This window comes from Homalodisca vitripennis, chromosome 4 (assembly GCF_021130785.1).
Source record: "Homalodisca vitripennis isolate AUS2020 chromosome 4, UT_GWSS_2.1, whole genome shotgun sequence".
Taxonomy (NCBI): Eukaryota; Metazoa; Arthropoda; class Insecta; order Hemiptera; family Cicadellidae; genus Homalodisca; species Homalodisca vitripennis.
The window spans coordinates 32,307,029-32,331,064 of NC_060210.1; the positions used below are offsets into that span (position 1 = coordinate 32,307,029).

A 24,036-nucleotide genomic window follows, 5' to 3' on the forward strand; every position below is an offset into this window, starting at 1 on the left:
TGTTTAGTAACAAAATTTCTAAATAAAACTTTTTAGTATAATAAAAACTTTTTTTACTATTTTGCAAAAGCTTCTTTTTGACTTAATCAGGCAACATACCAGTGTGTTAGGCAACTGTACCTTCATGAATTTAGATTTTCCCGTTTTTGTTACAACTGACCCTAATAACTTTTAAAGAAAAAATGGAGTAAATAAAATATGAAATTGTGCACACTGTTTAGTTTGTTAAAAGTACATTATTGATAATATACAATTAATATAAACATTGTATTTAAAAGTGCAAATATTTCCATTAATAATTTTCGTAGGTCTAAAACAAACCTTTAAAAACCAAAAATGTTACTATTTTCCACAACTAAACACTAACATTTTTACTAAGGGGTTCGCAAAAGGTTCCTTTACCACAGCTTTACAACATGTATTTTGGAACCAGTAAGATAAACATGATATTCATTATAAGGTATTTGACAGTGCTGGCAATTAACAAGAAGTAAATATATAGTATGCAAATAAGAAGGGTTGGTGACCATGTAGTCTAAAATGTAATACTTTATTATATCTGAGTTAAGAAATATCACAGGCTCAAATTCTTTCAGTGGTCATTGGACTTTTCATCAGCACTGTACCAAACTCTCCCCCTCATTCCTCAGAATAAAAAAAATAATGTTATAACTGAATATTTTAAATGTATTAATAGAGAAATAAAGTTTAAAGAATAAAATAATAATCTCAATATCAATTTTAAGAACAATACCTCATGTTTTTTATACCTCTTCTTATAATAACCATTTTATTTCATTTAAATAAGCTAAGGACAAAAAGTAAATTGATACAATGGAATAGGTGTAATAGTTTAATTAAGTCTCATGATTATAATTACATGATATATTATATATTAAAATATACAACTACCCCAGTCTCCTGCTAATATTGTTACTCTGTAACTATCACTATTGTGAGTGTTTAAATTGCACAGTAACCTGATTGTACTTATTTATAAATATCATGTTTATAATATTTAAATAAAGAATGAAACTATTGCATAAAACACATTTTAAATCTTATTATCTATATTAGAGGTAACTCTGTAATAAAAATAAATCACATATGCTGTACAAAGAATATTCAAAATAGTTCAAACTCTAAATATTTAGATCACATTTTTACATTTTAGCTAACTGATTTTAATATACTCGGTTTCCTAGTTTAAAATTCTAACTATTCACAAAAACAAAACAAAAATGATTCGTTGACTTAAAAGAATAAAAATTAAATACTTAATTCGCCAAAAATTTACAAAAAAACTGTATTACTGATTTGTGATGCTACTTCAACTATGTAAAAAGCATACACATTTTTTAACTTGCGAGTTACTTAAACAATCGAAAGTAGTTTTAACACAGTAGTCAAATAAACACATATAATTAATTAAACATTTATAGCTATGGAATGAAGGTTTGCTCTAATCTACAAGTTATTCATTGTGCTCACAACTATTAAGTAGTATCTATTACTAACTTGAAAACTAAGCTGGAAAAATACTGATAAACGTAATATAATGCAAACTCTTGATAATGTTATTCAAACTCCAAAGGAATTCACTGTCAATTTATTATTCCACATCTGTAGTTGAAGAATCAACAAAATAATTTTTACATTAACATAACAAACAAGATTGATATACTGGAACACATGACCACTAAATATTAACATAACTCTGACAACATGTTTAAGTAGGTCCATATAACGGAAAATCATCAAAACAATATTCATAATTTTAAAAACCTAATAATAAAAACCATTACTATAATTTAAAACAAATTGAACCAAATACACAAAAACTTAACGGCGGGCTGCTTCAAGGGCCCTCAAAATATGGAGGAAAAGATTGATGATGTCCAAGTAGAGATTGATTGTAGCTAATATATATTCCTCTGGAGAAAGCCTCTTCATCATTTCCTGAGAACACAAAGAAATATAATGTGTAGTGAAATAAAAAATAATTTGTTTCAATAGAATGATGGTGCAGAGGAAAGTAACCCCCAGATATGTTCCAAATACAAATTAATTACAGTTAAGATATACTCTACTACGATAGATATACGCCTTTTAGTTGCACCAGATAGGTTCCAAATAAAGTAGAGATAAATGACAGATAATATATACTCCTCTGGAGTAAGCCTTTTAGTAACCCCAGATACATTCTAAAAAGAGATTAATGACAGCTACGATATACTCTTCTGGAGTAAACCTTTTAATAACCCCAGATAGGTTCCAAATAGAGATTAATGACAGCTAAATTATACTCCTCTAGAGTAAACCTTTTAGTAACCCCAGATAGGTTCCAAACATGAGTAGATTAATAACTTCTGACAAGTTGTTATACGTTCTTACAGACTAAGTACAATAAGAGATTTCCTCAGCTTCTTGTCCTATGGGTATGAAAAGCCTTTAGTTATTTTCTGAACATACAAAAACCTGAAGTAACACTACACTGTTTCAAGAAAATGTTGTTGGAGGGGGGAAAGAATGGCATAGCTAAGTTTAATCCACTAGAGAATCAATAATTTTCATTATTTCAAGAGAACAGAAATAAATAAAACGTTTGGCGAAAGATATTAATATAGAGATCTAGCATATTTGGGTTCAATACATGAAGAAATAATTGTCACCATCATAGCTTATTGTCAGTATGAAGTTGGTCTGATATAATGTAAAACACAAGATTATAAGATTAAAACTTGCATCAGAAGTCAGTAATGTTTGTTAAACAAATTACAGCTACTGTTATATTTAAATAAGCAGAAATACTATCTATGTTTAGAATTTACTAATGAACATATTATGTCAACAGTGCCAACAATGATATTCTAAAGATTGTGACTGAACAATGAGATCACTCTGATTTGCTATCTTATCAATATCTAAGACTTGTGTCACGAATGGACTATGTACTTAGAATGGCCTGATTTTATTCAAATTGTAATGGTAATATTAATTTTCTAGTTATCAAACATATGGTTGCATTATTGCACATCTACAAGTTTTTTTTCTACATGGCCAGTGTCATGACAACTATCACCTTAATTTTCTGGCCCACGCTGTATTAAAACATTGCTAATGCAATTACAATGTTGAGATATATTGGCTTCACTGTGGAGAACCAGCTTAAATCAACAGATGTTAAACTAAACTATGTCCAATTTTTGTTGTAACATCTATTGATGAAAGATGGCTTTCTATAATATCTCAACATTTTAATTTTGATTCCATAATAACAATAAATGAACTATTTTTGTTTTTTTTTTCTATTGGAAATGTAAAACTTTAATAATGTTTCAATATTTTTAAATATTTTGTATTTTATTCCTATCTGCGTATGAAAAAATGTGAGTTCCATTCAAATCATTTTATTTTATTGTTAAGTTCCTTCTAACGCATGCAAATTTGCTAGGTCTTACTTTAAACTGTGTAGGAGATATTGGACTTTTTAATTGGACTTTTATCTATGGGCATATATGCTGCCAACACTTATAGAAATACACAAAAAAGACACTTATAGAAAGACCACAAAAGTATTTTTATGTAAAACCTACACAACACAATAACCATAAAAATATTTTTTCTTGTACCATAGCTAAGACTGAATTGTATAAGTAAATCTAAAGAATTTGAACTATTCAATATGCAAACTGTTCTTCATGTTTTAAATAATTATGTTATTTTCATATACTGTTAATAGTTCTCAGAACCAGAGGCATAACTAAGGGGGATGGGAGATAGGGAATTAACAGAACCCCCAAAAGACCTTAACATTTTAAAAGTTATAAATGCAACCCAACGTATATAAAATACAACAGTTATACATTTTACTTTAATCAGGCCTATTTAATTTATATTTAGATTTATTCCATACTCCCCACCGTGTGATGTGTTCTTCAATTAAATTCTTTCCCCCCAAATTCTAGTCGTAATTACACCACTTTTCATGACATCTGACTACCTTTTTTAAAATTCTTTATTGTCACAATTTACATAATATATGTTCTTTTAAACAGCTGGGAGAACAGGTAACATTGTCAGTGTATACAATAGAACTTAGTAATACAGTTATGAAACATCAGGAAAGTCAAATATATGAATGTATAATGTTACTAAATTATAAAACAAGTCATGAAAATTAAATGTATAAATTTATGTATTTATATTCGTAATGTTATTAAATTATTGTATCACATAGATATTTTTTAACAGAGTAATAATTTTTTTTAATCTAGTAGGCAACTTATTGTATAATTTTTTCCAAGATACTTTGGTGAAAATTGCCTGATTGTGTGTTACCTATAATTGAGTTACAAAAGCTTTGTATTTACCTCAACCATACAGATCTTATTAAGAATCAATTGCATTTTACGCATCTTACCTAATGTCTTAAAATAATATAGATAAAAGCAAAAAACTTCATGACTATATATAAGAACACAGATGAGCGAACAGACTTCATGGCAATGCTTCTTCCACATTGCAATGGAACTTTTCAGGTCAGTCAGCCTGCTTGGAAAGCGGACATCACACTAATGAGCCAATTGTTGATCCAATAAAAGCCAAATGACATTATCAAGTATAAGACCAAATAATGGTTACTACTGTTAATGAACCCCATTTGTCTGAAAACTGTTAGTAACTTTCATCCTTGTTTATATTTGATATTTTAAATTTTTTTTAATGCTTTCTTAGGTTTATGACAATAATGATGAATTATTGTTCTAATAATCATTTACATAAGCTACTACTGAAAGTTATGTTTTTTTAAATAATGACTATAAAAGTCTGAATAATGTTTCACCTGGGTATCATAGATGATGAACAGAGAGAACAGCAGAGCACCTCCAACAGACAAGAACAGCTCAAGAGCTGTACTGCCAAAGAAGATGGTTAGGAATCCACCAACAATCAGGACGCACAAAGAAGCAAATAGGCTATAAAACAAAAGAACAAGAAATATGAGTACTGCTTCTATGTAAGAGCAAGTTTTATAGTATAGTAAGAAAAATGTATATACAACCATAACATTTATAGGAAGTCAAAATATTTTTCACACAGTCGAAGTAAAATGTAAATGCTTGTTAATTAACAGTTTTTGCATTACCCCAAATTGCTTTGAACATTTCTGAAAGTCTGGCTCCTGTAGTTGGACTGGTAATTTCTCTTAAAACTTACCTAGTGGTTTTGTTGTCCCTATCACAATGGGAGGAGGCCAAGCTATGTTGTCAAATGCAATTATTCCATTTAAGAGTAGTCCTCACTTTAATGGTGAGAGCAATTAGAATGGTACAACCAAACTTTGTCTATTATCAATCTATTTATTTGTATATTCATTTCCTAGAGCACTCTGAACATTTTTAGGCATGAAATAAGCAACATGGTATGCAATTAATTACATTGTATTTTTTAATCCTGATTGTTCCAATTGCAACTGAATATGCTATTACAGTTATATGTATACTGTATCAACTTAAAAAAATGTTTTAACTACCAAAATGTACTTTTTGTATTCAAAGGATTTTTTCAAACAAAATCCAGGATGTAAAACTTATTTTCTTTTATATTTTTCACAAAATAAGTTATTCTAGCCTTCAAGTGTTTACTGATCTATTATATTAATAAATACAGCACGATCTTTTGTTGGAATTTTTTGTGTTGCATCATGAAATAAGGCTTAGAAGATGCAATATTTGCTGATGTAAACAGATTTTGCAAGCCAACATTAGTATGTTGACTTACAAATACAACCCAAACAGCTGGTATAAAGATGTACTTTTATTTTAGAAATCAAAGCAAAGTAAATGATCTTGCAATCTATCAGAATATTTGTCTGCTACGTTGATACTAATAACTATGTAAATGTTGTGTTACAATAACAACATCATCATATTTTATCAGATCATATTATAGAATATATTCTATAAACATATTATAGTATAGACTGTATTCCGATGATGAAATGATTTCCGAAATATGTAACTTTTGAAAACTGTCAATCTTATTTTTGATTCTGTCAGTGTTTTGATGGAAGATCATGAACCTACTGCTGTCAGTCTGTTTAAATTGGCAAACTACATTTCGAGTACTACATACATTCAGAGTTTCACAGTCTCTCTTAGTTGTGAGTTTACAAAATTCTGGTCTTGAATATCAATTTGTTTGTCTTGACTTTTTTGACGACAGAATAAAAAATGAGAAGTTAAGATAATATGCATGTGAAGTGTTCTCAGTAGCTGTTTGAACAGAACTGTTGGCCGAAAAGGCACCTGTCTTCAAGTTGTTGATGTACTCTTTGAAGAAGCTCTCGTATGACTTTTTTTCTCTTAATTTAATGGCGGTTACCGGGGATTTATGCTTTTTCCTTAGTGAAGAAAAGGTGTATAAAAATGCAACACCACTGTGCTGATCATCATTATTACACTTAAATGCAGGAGCAGGGTGATTAACATCAGCCTCAACATAAGTCAGTGAGTCTTGTTGTCTGTAAAGTTGTCCTGTGGCTAGAATCCTTTGTCACATTTGTTAGAAACGCTTTTTCTGTCAGTGTTTCACTGATTTCCCCAGTTGATTGAGTTCCCTGAGGCCAGAAGTACCTGTCGCTGTTGAAGTTAGTTTTTATGTTAGTGTTTGGCTGATTCCCCTTGTTAATTTTGTTACCATTAAAGTGGACAAGTTTTTGGAAATTTTGGTAACCCCTTTTGTTGATCTATGCTACCTGCGGTGAGATACTGAAAATATTCCTTTTTTGTCAGATGTTTTTCATTCTCTTAAGCTAGGGATTGCCTGGACTTTGGGTTTTGGTCTACCTGATTGGGAGTGTACCTGATATAGTAGTCAAGATTCCATCATGAGTTTCTACTGTCTTGTAATATTTTAGTTTTTTGTCTCTGTCACGTCAAATGAATTGTTTTCTTAATCGTTAGCTTCACAACAGTTTTTCAGATTACCTATCTTTGTTTAATATTGTGTTAGGAGTTTATTTTGAGTCTGATCATGGTCTTCAAAAATATAGCTCCACCTACTGTTTACTTTTTTCTATCAAATCAAATCAAATCAAAATCAAAAATATCTTTATTACGTTATCGTCAAGATAAGTATAGTGTCATACAATATTACTGAGGAGCAAGTACAATTCTGAGTAATTTTTCAAAAGTCTGGTTGAGTTTGCCAGCTCATGAATTCTTCAATGCTGTAGAAGGGTCGATTGAGAAGCCAGGTCTTCAAGTGACGAGCGAATTGTTGTTGATCCACTTTTTTCAGCATCTCTGGCAAACAGTTCCACATTTTGGCGCCGATGTAACTTGGCTTATGTTCAGTGCTGCGGAGTCGGTGCACAGGAAGGCAGTAGTCAGTGGCCCGTCTGGTGTTGTAGTGATGGAATTGCTCACCCCTTTCTGCTATGCCTGGAGTCTTGATGTGGACATACGTTACTGTTTCCAGGATGTACAGGCCTATGACTGTTAAGATTTTGAGGTGCTTGAAAGCATCCCTGCAAGACTCTCGTGGTTGGAGATTACCCAGTATTCGTATGGCTTTTTTTTGTTTCAAAAGTATGCGTTGCAGGTTGCCAGAAGTTGTCCCTCCCCAAGCTGCTATCCCATAGCGGATATAGGATTCAAACAGGGAGAAGTATGCAATCCTCGTGGTCATGGTGTTTCCTATATTTTTTATTCGTCGTATTACATACAGTCTGGTGCTTAGCTTTTTGCAGAGGTTGTTGATGTGTGGTGTCCAAGAAAGGTCTTGGTCAACTGTTACCCCAAGGTACTTGGTAAAGGTGGTGTCATCGGTCTCTGGTAGCCTTGGAGTTTTTTTTCTACACCTCCCTAGAATGAGCTGTTTCTGCAGAATGATATTTTGTAGTTTTTCTTGAAGTGTTTTACTTGTATAGTTCCCCTTATTTCTTACAAGTTCCTCTACTTTTGCTTCCATGCTGACTAAACTAACATCTAAGATGGTCTCATACTCATGTATGCTTTAGATATCTTGCCTAAGTTTAAAATTTTAGTGTAATATTGCATTTCCCACCTCTGCAGCTAAAATCGATGAAGTTTCCTAGTTATTTTCACCCATTGTTTCAAGGGCCTGTACTTTAGACTTCACTCCACCCAGCTCTGAGACCTGGTCACTACTCTTCGATGTAAAAGAGTTATTTTCGAAGATTTTTTCCAAAATTTCAACTGTTTTACAGCTATTACTCATCTGACTTCGACATCTTTGAGAAACATTTATTAGACAATACAACACATAATGTATGAAACCAAAATTGGCAGTTGCCCTGTATTCCTGCATATTTTACCCCATTGCTACATATACCACTACTGTACTTGGATTAGATCAAAAACATCAGCTATTCTGTTAGATTGGAATAGACAAGTTGTTTCTCTAGTATTTCTGTAAAGTTATAAAATTAAGTAGTTTACAGTACTATGCAATGTAATGAATAGCTAGCAGATGTCGAAGGTCCGTCATCGGCAATCATACTGACAGCATTAAAGGTTAATAATGCTGGCACTCCCTGATCCACTAACTCCAGTTGTCTGTCTGCCGCATGTTGTTAGAAGCAAAACTGCAGGTAAATTGGCTGTTGTACATCACACCAGATTCTATGATTTTCAATAACTATTGCTTGTTAAGGTGATGTTATTGAAAAAATTTGAGTGTCAATGTAACTGGATATTTATTTAATTATACTTTAAAAGAAGTGATTTAGTTCATTGATTGATAGTTGGTGATGTGATGAAAACTTAAAAAGAGTCTTCTTGACTTGCATGTGAAATTAATAATGTACGTAGGTTTTTATTTCTGTGAGGCCTTTCGTACTCAATGAGCACATCATCAGACCCGTATAACTGAATTAATAACTAATTTCCAATAAGAAGTGAGCTTCAAGAATGTAATTGCATGTGAAAGTTTTGTTTTTTTATGTTTGTTTGAACAGGTATTTGTCATAGACAAGAAGAGACTTGCAAAGTGTTAACTACAATGTTGTGAGCATTTTCATGAACGTTTGTTGGTAAAAACACTATTAATACGGCACATTTTTTAAAGGTCACTTTCACTTGAATCTACTCGTTGGCCATCTTAATGTTACCCTTCAGCTGTCTTTCTTTGAAAGTAAATGGGACTTAGTGTTACTGAGAGACTGAAGATATTCAAATCACCGCAGAGCTGCAAGCCTGCATCTGTGTACCCACAACAGTGGAAACAATAAGTGTAATACCACAGGCACAGAGCAGGAGTCAGCTCATAACTGCCAAATAAGACAAGGCAATAAAACATGGATGGCTATTTTATTTATTAAATATTTAAATAGAAATAAAGAGAAAATACAATACATTTTTCTAAAATTTACACATGTTTACCTAGGCCTATGACAATCAAATCTATGATATCTCTCTGCCTTAGACCAAGATCCATACAATGTATCTGTGACCTTTCAACTGCTATTTCAACCATCACTCATAAAAGCATGTAACTTTAAACTCTTTTGGCACGTCTAAGTCTACCAAATATCAGTAATGGCAAAGTCCATCACTCTGCCAAAAACCTTTACAACATCTTGTGGTGCAATGTGAAGATGATAACACAACTTGAATAAGAAAACACAAGGACAGTGACAATTTCAGTGCAGCTATCTCCAAAGAAATACTGTTGCAAACTGACTATATTTCTCAAAGTGGTATGTTTTACAAATGTCTGCTTATGAATTATGAATGTGATGCTAATGGATAAAAAATTTACTGTCTGAAAAAGTCTGTAATAAAGAGAGTGCAATCGACCTACAGATTGCCAAGAAAACCACCAGATCCATAACCTAAGTTTAATAAAAGGCCTATAAGTTGCTGTGATGGCATTGCACTACCTGAGAAAAGAGTCCCATAAAGCCAGGTGTGGGCATACGCAAGATATTATATATATATATATATTATTATATAAAACAACACTAATACTCCAATAAAAACCAAACCTGTAAATATTAACCCCCCTACAGTACAGTAAAAGAAGTGGAAACTGTACTTAAAGAATTGAAGAACTACAAAGCAGGTGGTGAAGACCAAATGTTTGCAGAGGTATGGAAGTATGCTGGAGTATCTAGTCATACCTCTCTTCATATGATACTACAGAAAATTTGGATTACTGAGAAATTTCCCGATCAATGGACTATAGCTATAATTCACCCTTTGCACAAAAAAGGTGACAGATGTAATCCGGATAACTATAGAGGTATATCACTCCTCGATTGTACTTATAAAATTTTTTCAAAGATTCTCTACAACAGGATTAAGGACCAACTAGATCAAGAACTTGGAGAATACCAAGGAGGATTCAGGCCTTGGAGAAGTTGTACAGAGCAAATAATTACACTAAAGTTAATTATGGCATATTATAGAAAACAAAATAAACAACTCTCGATAACATTTGTTGATTTCAAGAAAGCCTATGATTCCATTCATAGAATATCACTATTAAAAATACTGAGACATTTTGGACTTCACCCCAAATTAATTAAATTAATAGAACTAACATTAACTAATACAAAGTCTAAAATAAAGTTTAGAGGAGAACTTTCAGAACCATTTCAGATAAAGACTGGCTTAAGACAAGGTGATGGATTATCACCGCTTCTTTTTAACTGTGCATTAGAGTACGTCATGAGGGAATGGGAAAGAAATAACCAAAAAAAACATAAAGATTGGATATCAAAGGGACAACATTAATCTGAACTGTCTGGGGTTTGCTGATGACTTAGCTCTTTTGGCCAATGACATTCAGGAAACAAAACAGCAAATTAAATCTTTACAAGATATAGCTCAGAAAATTGGTTTAAAGATATCGTTTGAAAAAACAGAAGTTTTATTAACGCAGCCTCCACTTGCAAATAAAATAAGGTTGGACAACCACAATATAAAAATTGTGCAGAAATTTAAATACTTAGGAGAAGTAATCACTTATAACCTGAATGAAAAACCATCTTGGCAAAGTAAAATAGACAAACTAACTAAGATTAAACATGCTACTAAGAATACGTATAATAAAAAATGTCTTTCAATAAATACAAAATTAAGACACTACAAAACAGTTGCTCTGCCACAAATTACATACGCAAGTGAAACAATATTTAAAACAACAAATACTATTGCAATAGATAAGGTTCTTAAGATGGAGAGAAGAATAGTCAGAACTTGCTTAAACAAAAACTATCAAGTAGACGGAGTTTGGAGACTAGCTTCCAATGAAACAGTCTACAAAAATATAGAACCCATTACAAGTATAATTAAAAAGAAACGAATATCATTCCTGGGGCATTTGTTAAGAACACCTGAAAATAGAATTAGCAGGAAAATAGTAGAAAAACTGTGGTATAGTAAATGTGACATTAAATGGATCACAGAATTAAAAGAAGATATGAGAGAGTTACAAATTACAGTAGAGGATTTAAAACACAAGACAAACACATTGAAGATATTGAATGACAAATACTCTACACTACAGCTGAAAAGAAACAAACAACGAATAGGAAGAGTGGTTCCGGAGGAGGAAAGGAATTACGCTCGGAAAGGATGAAGAAATATTGGGTGGATAAAAGAAGAAAGACTAGAAAATATAAAGTGACTAAAGTGGTCCAATGTAGGCCATAAAATTATAAATAAATAAATAAATTATATAAAACACAAACACATGATACTTACACTCTTTTATACCACTTCATCACTCTTACTCCATTCATCCATACACTCCTTTGTTATTTTACAATTTTTCAATACCCTTGCAATAAAATAAAATGTATAAAAATAGAAGTTTGTAAACTTTTTATTTAACTTCATTTACAAGAGTTTACAAACTATAGATTCCAAAAATATTTCAAATTAGATTATCCTTTATGATGTGGTGAAATACTTACAAACTACCAAGAGAAGAGAAATCTCGCTTTGACTGTAGGGTGTAGGCAGTGAGGCCTCCAACAACCACAACCGTGAGCACCAAAGCTTGCAACACAACAAACTGCTCGAAGTACGTTACCACAACGCCCACAGAGTACGCTTGGATCAAGGTCTGTAAACATGTAAATAAGGGCTGTAAATTACACACACATATGTCATTAAAACTTATTACATATATATAGATGGTCACTTACAAAGGCGGCGAGCAAGATGAGGTTGGTTGGATATTCCCTGCGTTTCCAATGTAGTGCAATGAGGATCACCACACTCAGGATTAGGGACAAGGAAAGCAGCCAATCACTGGGAACAAAAGTTCAAGAGTCAGGGCCTTTCAGTTGTGTGGTGATAAAAGGATAAAAATATAACACAATTTGTAGTTTAACTTACTTGTTGTGTATGTAGAAGCTCAGTATCGGAGTGAACATAAAGGTGAAGCCGATAACCACAGTCGCAGCCAGTTGAATAAACAGAAGGCTGTAAACCTTCCTGAGAAAAGCTGTGGAAAATACACGTTATATTAAAGTTAAACTGAAAACATTCAACACATCATTAACTTTGACAAACCCAACATTTAATGTTGAAAAATACTCGTGACAGGGAACAATTATAATAGGGAAGTGTTAAATTATTTAAAGATCATTAACATCAAAACATACATAAAAACAATTTTTTTAACTTATCCTGACGTTCATTTTCATGCTGTAAACAATTATTATGAGATAGAATTAATACTGTTTACAAATATTCAAATTTGATATTGTAATAAAATGGAGGACAAAAGAACATAAAGATTTCAGTTATAAGTTTTAACATAAGCCTGACGTTCATTTTCATGCTGTAAACAATTATTATGAGATAGAATTAATACTGTTTACAAATATTCAAATTTGATATTGTAACAAAATGGAGGACAAATGAACATAAAGATTTCAGTTATAAGTTTTAACACAAGTTCTTATGTTTAGTCAGCTGAAGAACAAGTAAATGCCACTTTCTCAAAATTGAATATATTTACTTACGCCTACATAACAATAACATTAATGAATATATGTTCCTATATATTAGCTTTAAAACAGCAACATCCTATAAAGTAAACAGACTGTATGGTAAAAATGTCCATGTATCCTGAATAAGAGAACAATAAACACCAACACTAATGTCATGACATAAAAGACATTAATACATGAACAACATTAAATACTGACAAAACTAAAATATGACAGGAAGCACAGAATTTAAAAATAGTATTTGAAAAAAAATGTAGTTAGGCTTTGAGATTTTCCTGGGATTTGACAAATGCATGATTGTGGTCACATCCCATGAGAGCTGACCATTTCAGTTACAAGACCAGGGAGCTCCTAACTGAAATAGTTCTGGCAGCCAGAAATTTATAGCATAAAGTTGAGGAAAAAGTTATAAGCATTCCAGAACACTTCTTTTTTATTCACAAGGTTCGAAAATAACGGAGTTGTGAGATTTTTTCATGATATCATTGTCTCCCAGAGACTACGTTCGACAGATACAAGGCCACAGATCGATAGCTAGCATCAACGGAGCGCAGAACAAGGAACAAGCAGTGCAAGAGTATGTCAACAAACTATTGTCAACAACACTGCAATACAGGAAACACACATAACCAATAACCACTGGCAGAAGAGTTGTGTTGACAGACAACAGACAAAAAAATTGGCCAAGACACGGCACTTATTTACAGCACACATTGGCGTTAATGTCAGACAATATATCTAATCATTATTAAGGGTCTTAATATAGAGGCAACAAGGATACAAATATATGTGGTGCATTTTATTTTGTAATGGCTTTTTTGTATACTCTTATAGTTTGTGTTTGCACCATAACAAGCATATGCATCACTTCCCAGCATTCCTTATCAATTTGATACCAGTTGCGGCTTTATAGCTAACTTGCAAACTTTATTCTGTGTTTTTAAACCATTTACAATTATAGAAACACTATTCACAAAATGTGTCTTTTGCAACAAGAAAGATATGAGCTGTAAGTATTCTTTGTCAAAATTGAGAGGTGTCAACGAGTAAAGCTAAAGTGTGTTAATAGATCAAGAAGTTTAACTATGACAAAGTCCACTCAGATCACTCATTTATAATCACCGAGATCTATTTTATACTGCTGTTGAGGCCCACAATTTGATGAAATCTTTCAACTGGAAAGTTTGTTATCACACATTGTACATAAAGGTTATTTTTGACGATGGAAGGATTGTGAAGGAAACAGGATTTTTCCGGACATTTGCCATCGTTCAGTGAAACAAGAAAACAACCCTGTGCCCCAGTGCTGTGAACCCTGTTTTCTTGTTTCACTGAACGATGGCAAATGTCCGGAAAAATCCTGTTTCCTTCACATTGTACATGCATGACCTTGTGCCAAGCAATATCCACCGTTTTAAACATCACCTTGGTAGCAAACACTGTAAATATCAAGAAGAAGTGAGAACTGCTGTGAACCCTTTGTTTCAGAATATACAGTGCAAATGTTTAAGTTGCAAATCTTTAAGTGTGCAAATGTTTAAAATTAAAATTAATTGTTTGTCGATATGAAATTTATTTCAAAGTAATAAATTTTGAATAAGATTAAAACTCCATTCTACCAGAACTGGATTAATATGATTACTGAAAATATATAAGATAAAGTGTCAAATATGCAATTCAAAAATACAAATATTTTTATTCATGGAAGCATACCCTTAGGGCAGTTGCATTTAAATGTATAAAGGTGAGAGCAGTTTTACTGCATATATGTTTAAAAGTTCAAGGATAGTTTGTATTTTTATAAAAGATTATACATTTTAATATATAATATTTATTTTAATATAAATTGAACTCATCATGAACCATTACCAAGTCTAATATGAAGACTTGCTTGATGTACATTGTTCCTGTAGGCAAAGTCATCCTCGATGGATTTGCCCCCTCCTTCCACATCTTCCTCAGCAAACATCATCAATGGAACCGAAGCAGACATGTTGGCTCTGTAACGCAATAAAATAAATTGTGCAATAGTTGTAAAATTATAATGTTCACAACACATGTTTATTTACTATATGAGAACAGCTAGAATTTTGATTTGGTAATTTCTAAAATTAATCGAATACTTATAATAATATAATTTAAATTTTTTTTCAAAATTCCACAATAAACTAGTACATCTATCTATAGGATTATTCATATAAAAAAATTGTATAAACCCATCACTATCTGACTTCATAGAATAGTACATTTTGATAGAATGAATCTTATTTACTACCCTTCCATACTCTCACTCGTATACATTATCTGGGCTGTAATTGAATCACAGGCTAATTAATTAATCCCTCGCAGTTCAGAATGTAATGTGTATGCTGTGATTTTATTTGGCCTTAGGTATGAAAATCATTAGTATACTTTTATTTTTTTCTAGGCTTCCACCTATCCCCACACCTCACTAATCATCTCATATGGGTGCTAGGTGTCAAACTGCCTTGAGGACAACAGGACAAGTAGCAGTAGTTCCACAGTTGAAGTTCACATGTCACTTTCAACCTCTACAAGAACTTGTCAAAGTTGATTCAAGTTTTTTAATGCGTTTGTGATCTCAGTGCATCTAATCATGGGGTCACATACTCCTAAATAATGGATATTACCAACGGATCTCTCATATGAAAGATATACTACAGTACTTTTAAATTTACATTTTCCTATAATACGTCGTAATCAACAGAACTCTATAAAAACACAAGTCTACTACAGTAGAACAATCTCAAAGAAAAAGAAATCATAGTTCTTTTCATACATTTAAAAAACAGGAACTTCCACACTATTCACAAAAAACCACTGCAAGCCTCGCATTCTTAAACTATATAACCTCTGTCCCTATGGCGGTAACATAAGATGGTATCAAACCAAGCATTCACAAAGCAACAATTTCATAAACAAAAATATTTGTTGTATAAAAATTAGGTGCTCCTCATTACCAGACCCAAGTTTCTCCTGGTTTATTAAACAACAATACTTACATATTTAGAGAAGATCAACTTAGAATATATGAGAACACCAAGATCCTGAACAATGTGTTATATCTCGATTCAATTATCCCTAATCACATTAAGGATTTATTTTGCGAGTAAAGATAACTGCAACCATTTTGATGAAACCTGTGGTTTATTCCAGCCTGAAATACAGAATGAATGACTAATTATGGCACAGCTATATGGTCTGATACTCTCACGATCAGTAATGAGAACTATTATATCAGAGTATAAAGCTAGATGACTTGGAATACAAATTTATATCACTAATATGTGAGGCATGTATTACAAGTAAGTATTGTTTTAAATTTACGACACCGTGCTGCGCTGCGGTCACTGTTTAATGCTTGCATGCTATATAGCTACATCTGTCGGGAAGCCACAGATGCCATTAGTGAACCATCCGATTGAGTCTGTTTGCGTGATTTAAAAATGCCACCACATAATGAAAATCCCACCAACTGCAAAGTGTGCGATGTAATATGATTTATCAGTGCTAAAGGCTTCAAAGCAGCTGACATGCATCACTAAATCGGTGATATTTATTGTTAAACATTATGAGTGATGGGATGGTGTGGAAATAGGTTAGGGCTTTAAAAAATAGCCACACAAACATTCATGATGAGGAACGAAGTGGGTGACCTTCAGTAATTACCAAAGAGTTCATTCAAAAAGTGGACTGTTTAGTGAAAGAAAACAGACAATTGATGATTTCGTCTTATCTGAAGAATTTCCTGCTATCTCAAAAAGTGTTCATTACGAAATTGTGTCTTAACGTTTAAATTATTGGAAATTGTGTTCAAAGTAAAAATGACCATGATGCAGTGGTTATCTAATCAGGCAGCAACCTTCTTTGACAACAAAATACAAAAGCTGGTCCCCCAATAAAATAAGCCAAAATACTAATGGGAATTATGCAGAAAAATAAAGTATGGTTTTTGAAGTAAATAAATTATTTTTGAAATTATTTATTTGGTTTTTATTTTAAAAACGTTCTTACTTTTAAAACACCTTTTACTTAATAAAAATAGAGGGCCCAAATTGGAGCCTTGTATCATTTCTGAACTGGCAACTCACTCCTAATGGGTATTTATTGGATTTTAAGACTCCATTGATAACAATAAAATTTAATCCAGATAACCTGGCTATGGTGGTTAGGGTTATTAAATGTGAATGTTGAGTTTAGCTCCAGTTTAACTTCCGCTTAGTAGAGTGTCTGAAGTCTCCAATTGCCAGAAATCAAGTCTGTGATAGCATCAAACTTCAGATGCTGTACTAAGCGAAAGTTAAACTAGAGCTAAACTCAACGTTCACAATTTAAACCACATCTACAATATACCTGACAATGCAAACTGTCATTAAAACCATGAATTTTAGCACGGAATTCAATTTAAAGTAGTAATACTTGTCATGTAAATATCGGAAGTGTATGGAAGAGAGAATACAATTAAGTCTATAGCTTAATTGTATTCTCTCTTTATTGCATTCTTCAACTGAATATGAAGTGTATGGAAGAGGGAAAACAAATGCTTATATAGCTATATCATAATGTAGTATGTTTGTGGAAGCTCACTAGCCCAACATATGAAAAGAAACAAATGCGATAAACAACAAATTATAATCTTATGAGAGATATGGGCAATGAAGAGATTGGTCTACAAGAAGCAGAACAGAAATTTTCTATGAACAAATTTAAAAGACACGTGTTTTTGGCTATTAGTAAAAATGTATATTTTACTGTTATTCATGATCTAAACGTGAGAAAAGTTGTTCGAGCACAGTAAAAATAACCATATGTTTATATTTGAAATTAAAATACTGTTATAGCTTCATCATTTCTGATTAAACCTTAGAATTTTTATTTATTACCTGATACCTATCTTAAGGGATGATTTTCATTACTAGAAATACAGAACAGATTTTATGTTGCCCACAACATAAACAAAAGTTTAAGATGAGAATTGTTATTTAAAAATGAAACGGATCATCCTTCTTGAATTGGACAGTTACTCTTGGGCCTTTTATGCAGTTACTCTCCTCATGTTTATACGACAAAAGACAGCAAAATATATGTTTGTTTACACAAAAATAAGTGTCCTCATTTTTTAATAATTTAAATCTGAGTGGGTCCCAAAATAATTCACTGTTACACAGCAAACTATTATACATTTTCTAACACCTTCTCTTTGATTGTCCTCCAATAGCAAAGGAGCAGTATGCCATCCTTGGTAGTTTGGACAAGGGTGGTAAATTTCCCCAGGAGGACCTGATAGGTTGTTCTCGATGGTTTGTGGAACTGTTAAAATCATAGACTGGTAGTTCTCATGGTATGCTTCCGGGGAGTGCAAAAGGCCCTTGAGGCTTAAGTGCATGATAATAGGCTGCTATACTGATTTGGAAGCTGCCGTCTACAAAAGAAGAAGCAGTTGGTTTTTTCCAATCCCGAGGTCTTCTGCCCATGACGAAATTATGAGAAGGAGGAAATTGTATTTCAGTGAACAATACCCTTTTTGGAAATGCAATGTCAGACTGTGTAAGAAGAAAGTGGGGTTTCGTGTCGGTACGTGGTTTGAACACAGTAGATTACCTCTTGTAACAACATTGCATTTTACGTATTGTTGGTGCGAGGAACTAAATTCAGTTAAGTGGTGTGGCCGACAGGGGGAATGTCAATCCACACAACAGTGGACTGGAACAATTACATGAGAGAGGTATATGTTGAATCTGTTATAAAAAAGAATGTTGAGAAAATTGCTGGTACCAATGAAATAGTTGAAATAGACAAGAGTTTGTTTACCAGACGTAAGAATAATGTTGGTAGTGTTCTGCGTGAACAATGGATGTTTGGCGGACTCTGCAGGAAAACCAATGCTAGTTTTTTGGTTAAGGTACCGAACCGTTGTGCAGCCACACTTATGGCTGCTATTCTGGAGCATATTGAACCAGGAAGTACGATTATGTCTGACTGTTGGAAAGGATACAAAACCGGTGAACTGGAAAGTGCTGGATTTGAACATTTTTCAGTCAACCACAGCTACAACTTCATAGATCCCGACACTGGGGCCCACACGCAGCGGGTAGAAAGAATGTGGGGTAATGTGAAGTGGTGCAGTTCCAGAGGGGAACAACTTGGCATCATCTGGATACCTACTTGGCGGAATACATGTAGCGGTTGGCAGTAACTGAGACTGGAGGCGATAGGTTTGATGCGTTGCTAGCGGACATTGTAGCCTATTGGGATGATGCCAATATACAGTAACCATTTTTTCTCTCTGTTAATTGTTGTAAATATATTCATATTCATGCTACACATGCTTTTTCCTCCTAACTGTGTCCAATTTGTAAAAAAATAGGTGGGGTCCGTATAGTGCATAAGTACCCTTTTGTAACTTCAACCAGGTCCACTACACTGATTTTACAGGTAGACTTTAATAAGTAACCAATAATTGTCACTCGGTTGTTTCTATTGAGTGGATTGATTGTTTTTATCCAAATGAATGATTCCAATATTAAAACTATTGGTATTTTGATAGCATCCAGAGGCCACTATTTTAGGAGTTTTTCTTACCAGGGACCTGAAAAAACTGCATTATTAGAGAGAACAAGACTATTTGACTTACTGTGAACATTACACGTCATTATGACGAACGGATCTTGTTTTCTGCCTCCCAAGCCATCAGCGAGAAGGAGGCCACTCTGTCCCATCTACTATTTGTTATTAGGCTATATAAGTAGGTAAATAAAAAAGTACTTGGATATGGTACCATAAGATTGAGTGCAACTACTTCCCAAGGTTGATAACATTGTCTCACTCACATGAATTTGTTAACCTTTTGGTTACTGGGTTTAGACTTGAAGTGTGGAACAAAACTACTATACGAACCACAAAGCAATTTATAACATTTAAGTTATTGCTAACTTAAATGTTATGATTAAGTAATATCGTTTGCCAATTTCGATATTAAAAACCGGGTCCGCTTATCGTACCCTACCCAACTGTTTTGTTTGTTACATTTTATAGATACACAATATAGATAGTTTTTATTTAATGTAATTCGTGTCAACATTTTTTTTCTATAGTTTAGATAATCATAAATATGATTCTATTGTGGTAGTGGTCTCTTATTATACTGTAGCTCAAGTTATGTCTTTATAACTTAAACGTTTTTACGTAAAATAGTGGAAAGTTGACTGATGGCTGTGCTGTCTTCATCAGTTCACAAGCTGTATTGATGAACGTATGTGCCGTTGTTCATCAGTTGGTGGGTTAATTTGTAATTTATATTAATTTTTATATACTAATTTGTAAGATTTAAAACCAGAAAACTACATTGTTCTTTTAAATATTTATGTTATTTGGTCCGATATTGGTAATTGTCACATTAACGGCCGGAGCGGCAAAATACGAGTTTCACGTTATTAACTTATTGGAATTGTCCTACAGAACAAAACAATATAGGGTTTGATGGGGTGGAAATGAGAAATAATGAAGTTCTAGAACATAAAAAATGTAACAACTGTTCACGGGCGGAGTAATATTTCCATGTTCTACATCCACATCGGGCATCACGTGACCTTTTGTGACCATCATTCAACCTTGTGATGACGTCATCGGATGCGGCGCCATCTTTGCAAACGTAAATGAAAAATAATAGTGAAATGAGCAGAATTTTGATCCAAATGAACAATGTTTTTCTTAAACTTCAAGCTACAAATTAATTAGTTGTTATCGAGTTGAGACGATTGCCTCCGGCCATCAGCGCGGGCTTCGGCAGCACCTGCCCCGTTCTGATGTCAACGAAAGAAAAACATCCTTCGAGATAGTACTTATCAGTAAAATATCAAATTCTAGAGGGGCTGATTAGAAATATAAATTGAATTGTAATGGAAAGGCAATTATGTACCATGTAAAAAATTAATAAATCATGAATACCCCTAATATAAATATATAAATGGACATTAATAGAGAACACTTACCATTAGTGTGTTCACAGAATGTACAGAAACTAATTAATAATCTCGTTTTGGTCGAAACGTAAACTCTCAACATGCCCGACAAAACACTCTGACACCAATTCACTACGATTGGTCGAACTAGGGGATGGTTGATCCATGACTGTCACGCACTCACTCGATCCAACCTACAGTACACGTTATCTCTGACTTCTGCCCCAGAGCGCTCAGATAACAGATACGCTATCAGTCCCACCAGCAGATAATATTTAGAGATATCCAGACACAACACACAAACAGAACATTAAAACATTAAGAACTTAACTATTTATGTAAATACCCTCTAAAATCATGTTATTTGTCATTTGCATCCCCTAAAACCATATATATTTTTTGTTCAGGAGGATGAGCAGAATACGTTGATAACGTCAAATTCGTGATTTGCCACCTCAGCCTTTAATCTTATAATTTCCCCGATATTTTGCTCTTTCAATATTTTGAAATGGTTGGATGGTCATGAATATTGGATGATTGGATATCATTCAATAACCATGATCCGATTGTGTTGGTGGCTGGCTGTTTATTATACTGCAGCCTAAAATTGTGGTGCTAATGACAGTTTACACTCTCAAGAATATTGTAAAGGTGGGTATAGATTGTTATTGGTAGGATAGCATTCCAAAACCCAAAATTTATCATTCTCCCTGCTCCTGATATGGAGGTATGGACATGAACTACTAACTTTTGCTGATAACAACAATAAAATAAACCAACATTGTTTATAAACTTTTCCTTGTTTACTTTTGTGAACATTGCTAAATAGAGCATAGGTTTACTTTATTAGGCCTACCCAACTAATTTAAATTACAGTAAATTTAATAACAGTAGCTTAGAAAAGGTCAAGATCACGTATTTTAAATGTCTAAAACAATAGTATTTCTTTTGAAAAGTAAATATAGATAAATTACAGAAAATTGCATAGCTGCTCCAAACAGCAAAATAAGAAGTAATTAATGATACGTATACAGAAAATTGGGTACTTACCCTTGGCTATAACAAGTATTCGAAAACCAATTAAATATTATTTAATGCTTAATACAACTTTCAAGTAACAGAAACACAAGTAACAGAATAAAAATTGATAGTCTTAAAGTCCTGTTTCACTCAAAGTTTACAAAAACACCAACGCAACACACAGACTCAGACTTCATCTGATAAGTCCAGCTAGCAGAAACAGAAACATATGATTGAGAAAAATGGATTTTTTTTCGTAGTTTGTTATAAGCTGTTGGCCATGGGAGGTTGTAATGAAGAAATTAGTATTTTAATATCAATACGATGGCCTAATAGTTTTATATTCGAATACTGAGAATTCTTGATAATATGTTACGTTATTATAAAACATCTTATATAATTTTAAAGTAAAAAAGTGTTTCGTATTTGGTTCAACAAGCAACGTAATAAGATGATTTAGATTACTATAATCGAAAAATAAGTAAGTGGAGCATGTACCTTTTTTTAGCAAAAATGGCAAAAATATCAATATTTCAAAATGTGCTACAAAATAATACTCTTTATCATTTTGGTATCAATTTACATTAACGTGACCATGGAAAGGTATGTTCATTTCTTTCCTGAAAACTACAATTTTTTATGAAAACAATATTGAAGAAACAATTCGTCAGCAACGAAAATCAAAGAAGCTACGATTTTTTTAAATCCACTGAAAACTCAGATTTTGACAGTTTCCTATATAATAACTCCGCGTCTGCTCAAACTCAGTATAGCCAGATTTTAAAAACCGATTATCATACCAACAACGAGAAATTATCGTACTTTCATATAAAATAATCGTACCAAACACATTTAATGAAAAAGTATGTTATGTTCGTATAATAAATTATGTTATGTTAAGCATGGCTGAGGTGTACTCTAAATATCAGGATAGCTAATAATGGGCAACCTTAAGTGCTTGAGTATTGAATATATTGTAGACTCTTGGAGCAATTGGAAATTCTTTAAATATTATTAAATATTAATAAAATAATAAACAATTTGGAAAAGTAGTGTTTTTATTAATATTTAATAATATTTATTGAATATATGTTTATTGATCCTAAACATCTAGGTATATGATAATTACACATTGAACACAAGTTGTTCTTACAAGGCTGATTATTACTGGAGACTACCAGAAACATTACAGAGATGAGGGATAGCGTGACTTACCCAGCACCATGACCATTAGGGCCAACAAAGTCATGGCAGCACGGAGAATGACACCAGGCAGAACTCGTACTCAACTCAGAACTCAAAAATCTTTATTTTTACAGTTTTTCAACCCATACAATAGTGTCAAACCAAAAATAAACGAAGTAATCCAGTACAACAGTAATTACATATGATTATCACATTGCACATTTCTATGGGTTACAATAAGAAAAGAGCTATCTACAACTAGCTCGTTCCCATACCTATTTACATTCAATTCGTCATCAGGGACAAGAAATCCCCGATGCTGTAACAACACCGCTGTAATAGAATTTTCGGTACTTTGGGATTATACCGACCACACCAGTATGAAGAACACAAAAATAGAAATTTATAGAAACAAACATGATAGAACGAAAAAAAAACAACTCTTCAATTACAAAATTACAAACTTACAAGCATTTCCAGGTATTGTGATCGTATTGTTGTCGCTGTTATCTTATCTTTTCTCGAGAATCCTGATTACGGCAGGCCGCGCGGCATCACGTGATTTGCACGGTACATCATTGCCTTTCCATTACAATTCAATTTATATTTCTGATTAGCCCTCTAGAATTTGATATTTTTACTGATAGGTACTATCTCGGAGGGATGTTTTCTTTCGTCGACATCAGCGCGGGGCAGCACCGAAGGTGCTGCCGAAGCCCGCCCGCGCTGATGGCCGGAGGCACTCGCATTTTGGGTGGCGGAATGTGATCAAGAATAAAAACAAGTTTTGAGTGTTTTTTTTTTTTAATAAAAAGTTTAGTTGGTAAATGTTTGTTTTTGTTGAATTTTTGT

At 32.9% G+C, this 24,036-nt stretch overlaps 1 protein-coding gene across 2 annotated transcripts; it reads right to left on the reverse strand.

Moving 5' to 3' along the window:
• Positions 1–840: 840 nt before the first annotated feature.
• Positions 841–22,218, reverse strand: LOC124359124 (protein lifeguard 4-like). Of its 2 annotated transcripts, none has more exons than XM_046811596.1 (7): positions 22,030–22,218; positions 14,867–14,997; positions 12,378–12,486; positions 12,185–12,290; positions 11,951–12,102; positions 4,847–4,979; positions 841–1,959 (listed from the first exon to the last, which is right to left on the reverse strand). In XM_046811596.1, exons 2-7 carry the CDS (start codon positions 14,988–14,990, stop codon positions 1,843–1,845), a joined length of 741 nt encoding a protein of 246 aa, XP_046667552.1. In that variant the 5' UTR covers positions 14,991–14,997; positions 22,030–22,218; the 3' UTR covers positions 841–1,842. The 2 variants fall into 2 exon arrangements, with proteins under 2 accessions (XP_046667552.1, XP_046667553.1); XM_046811597.1 differs by lacking the exon at positions 22,030–22,218 and adding an exon at positions 16,021–16,141.
• Positions 22,219–24,036: the final 1,818 nt, after the last annotated feature.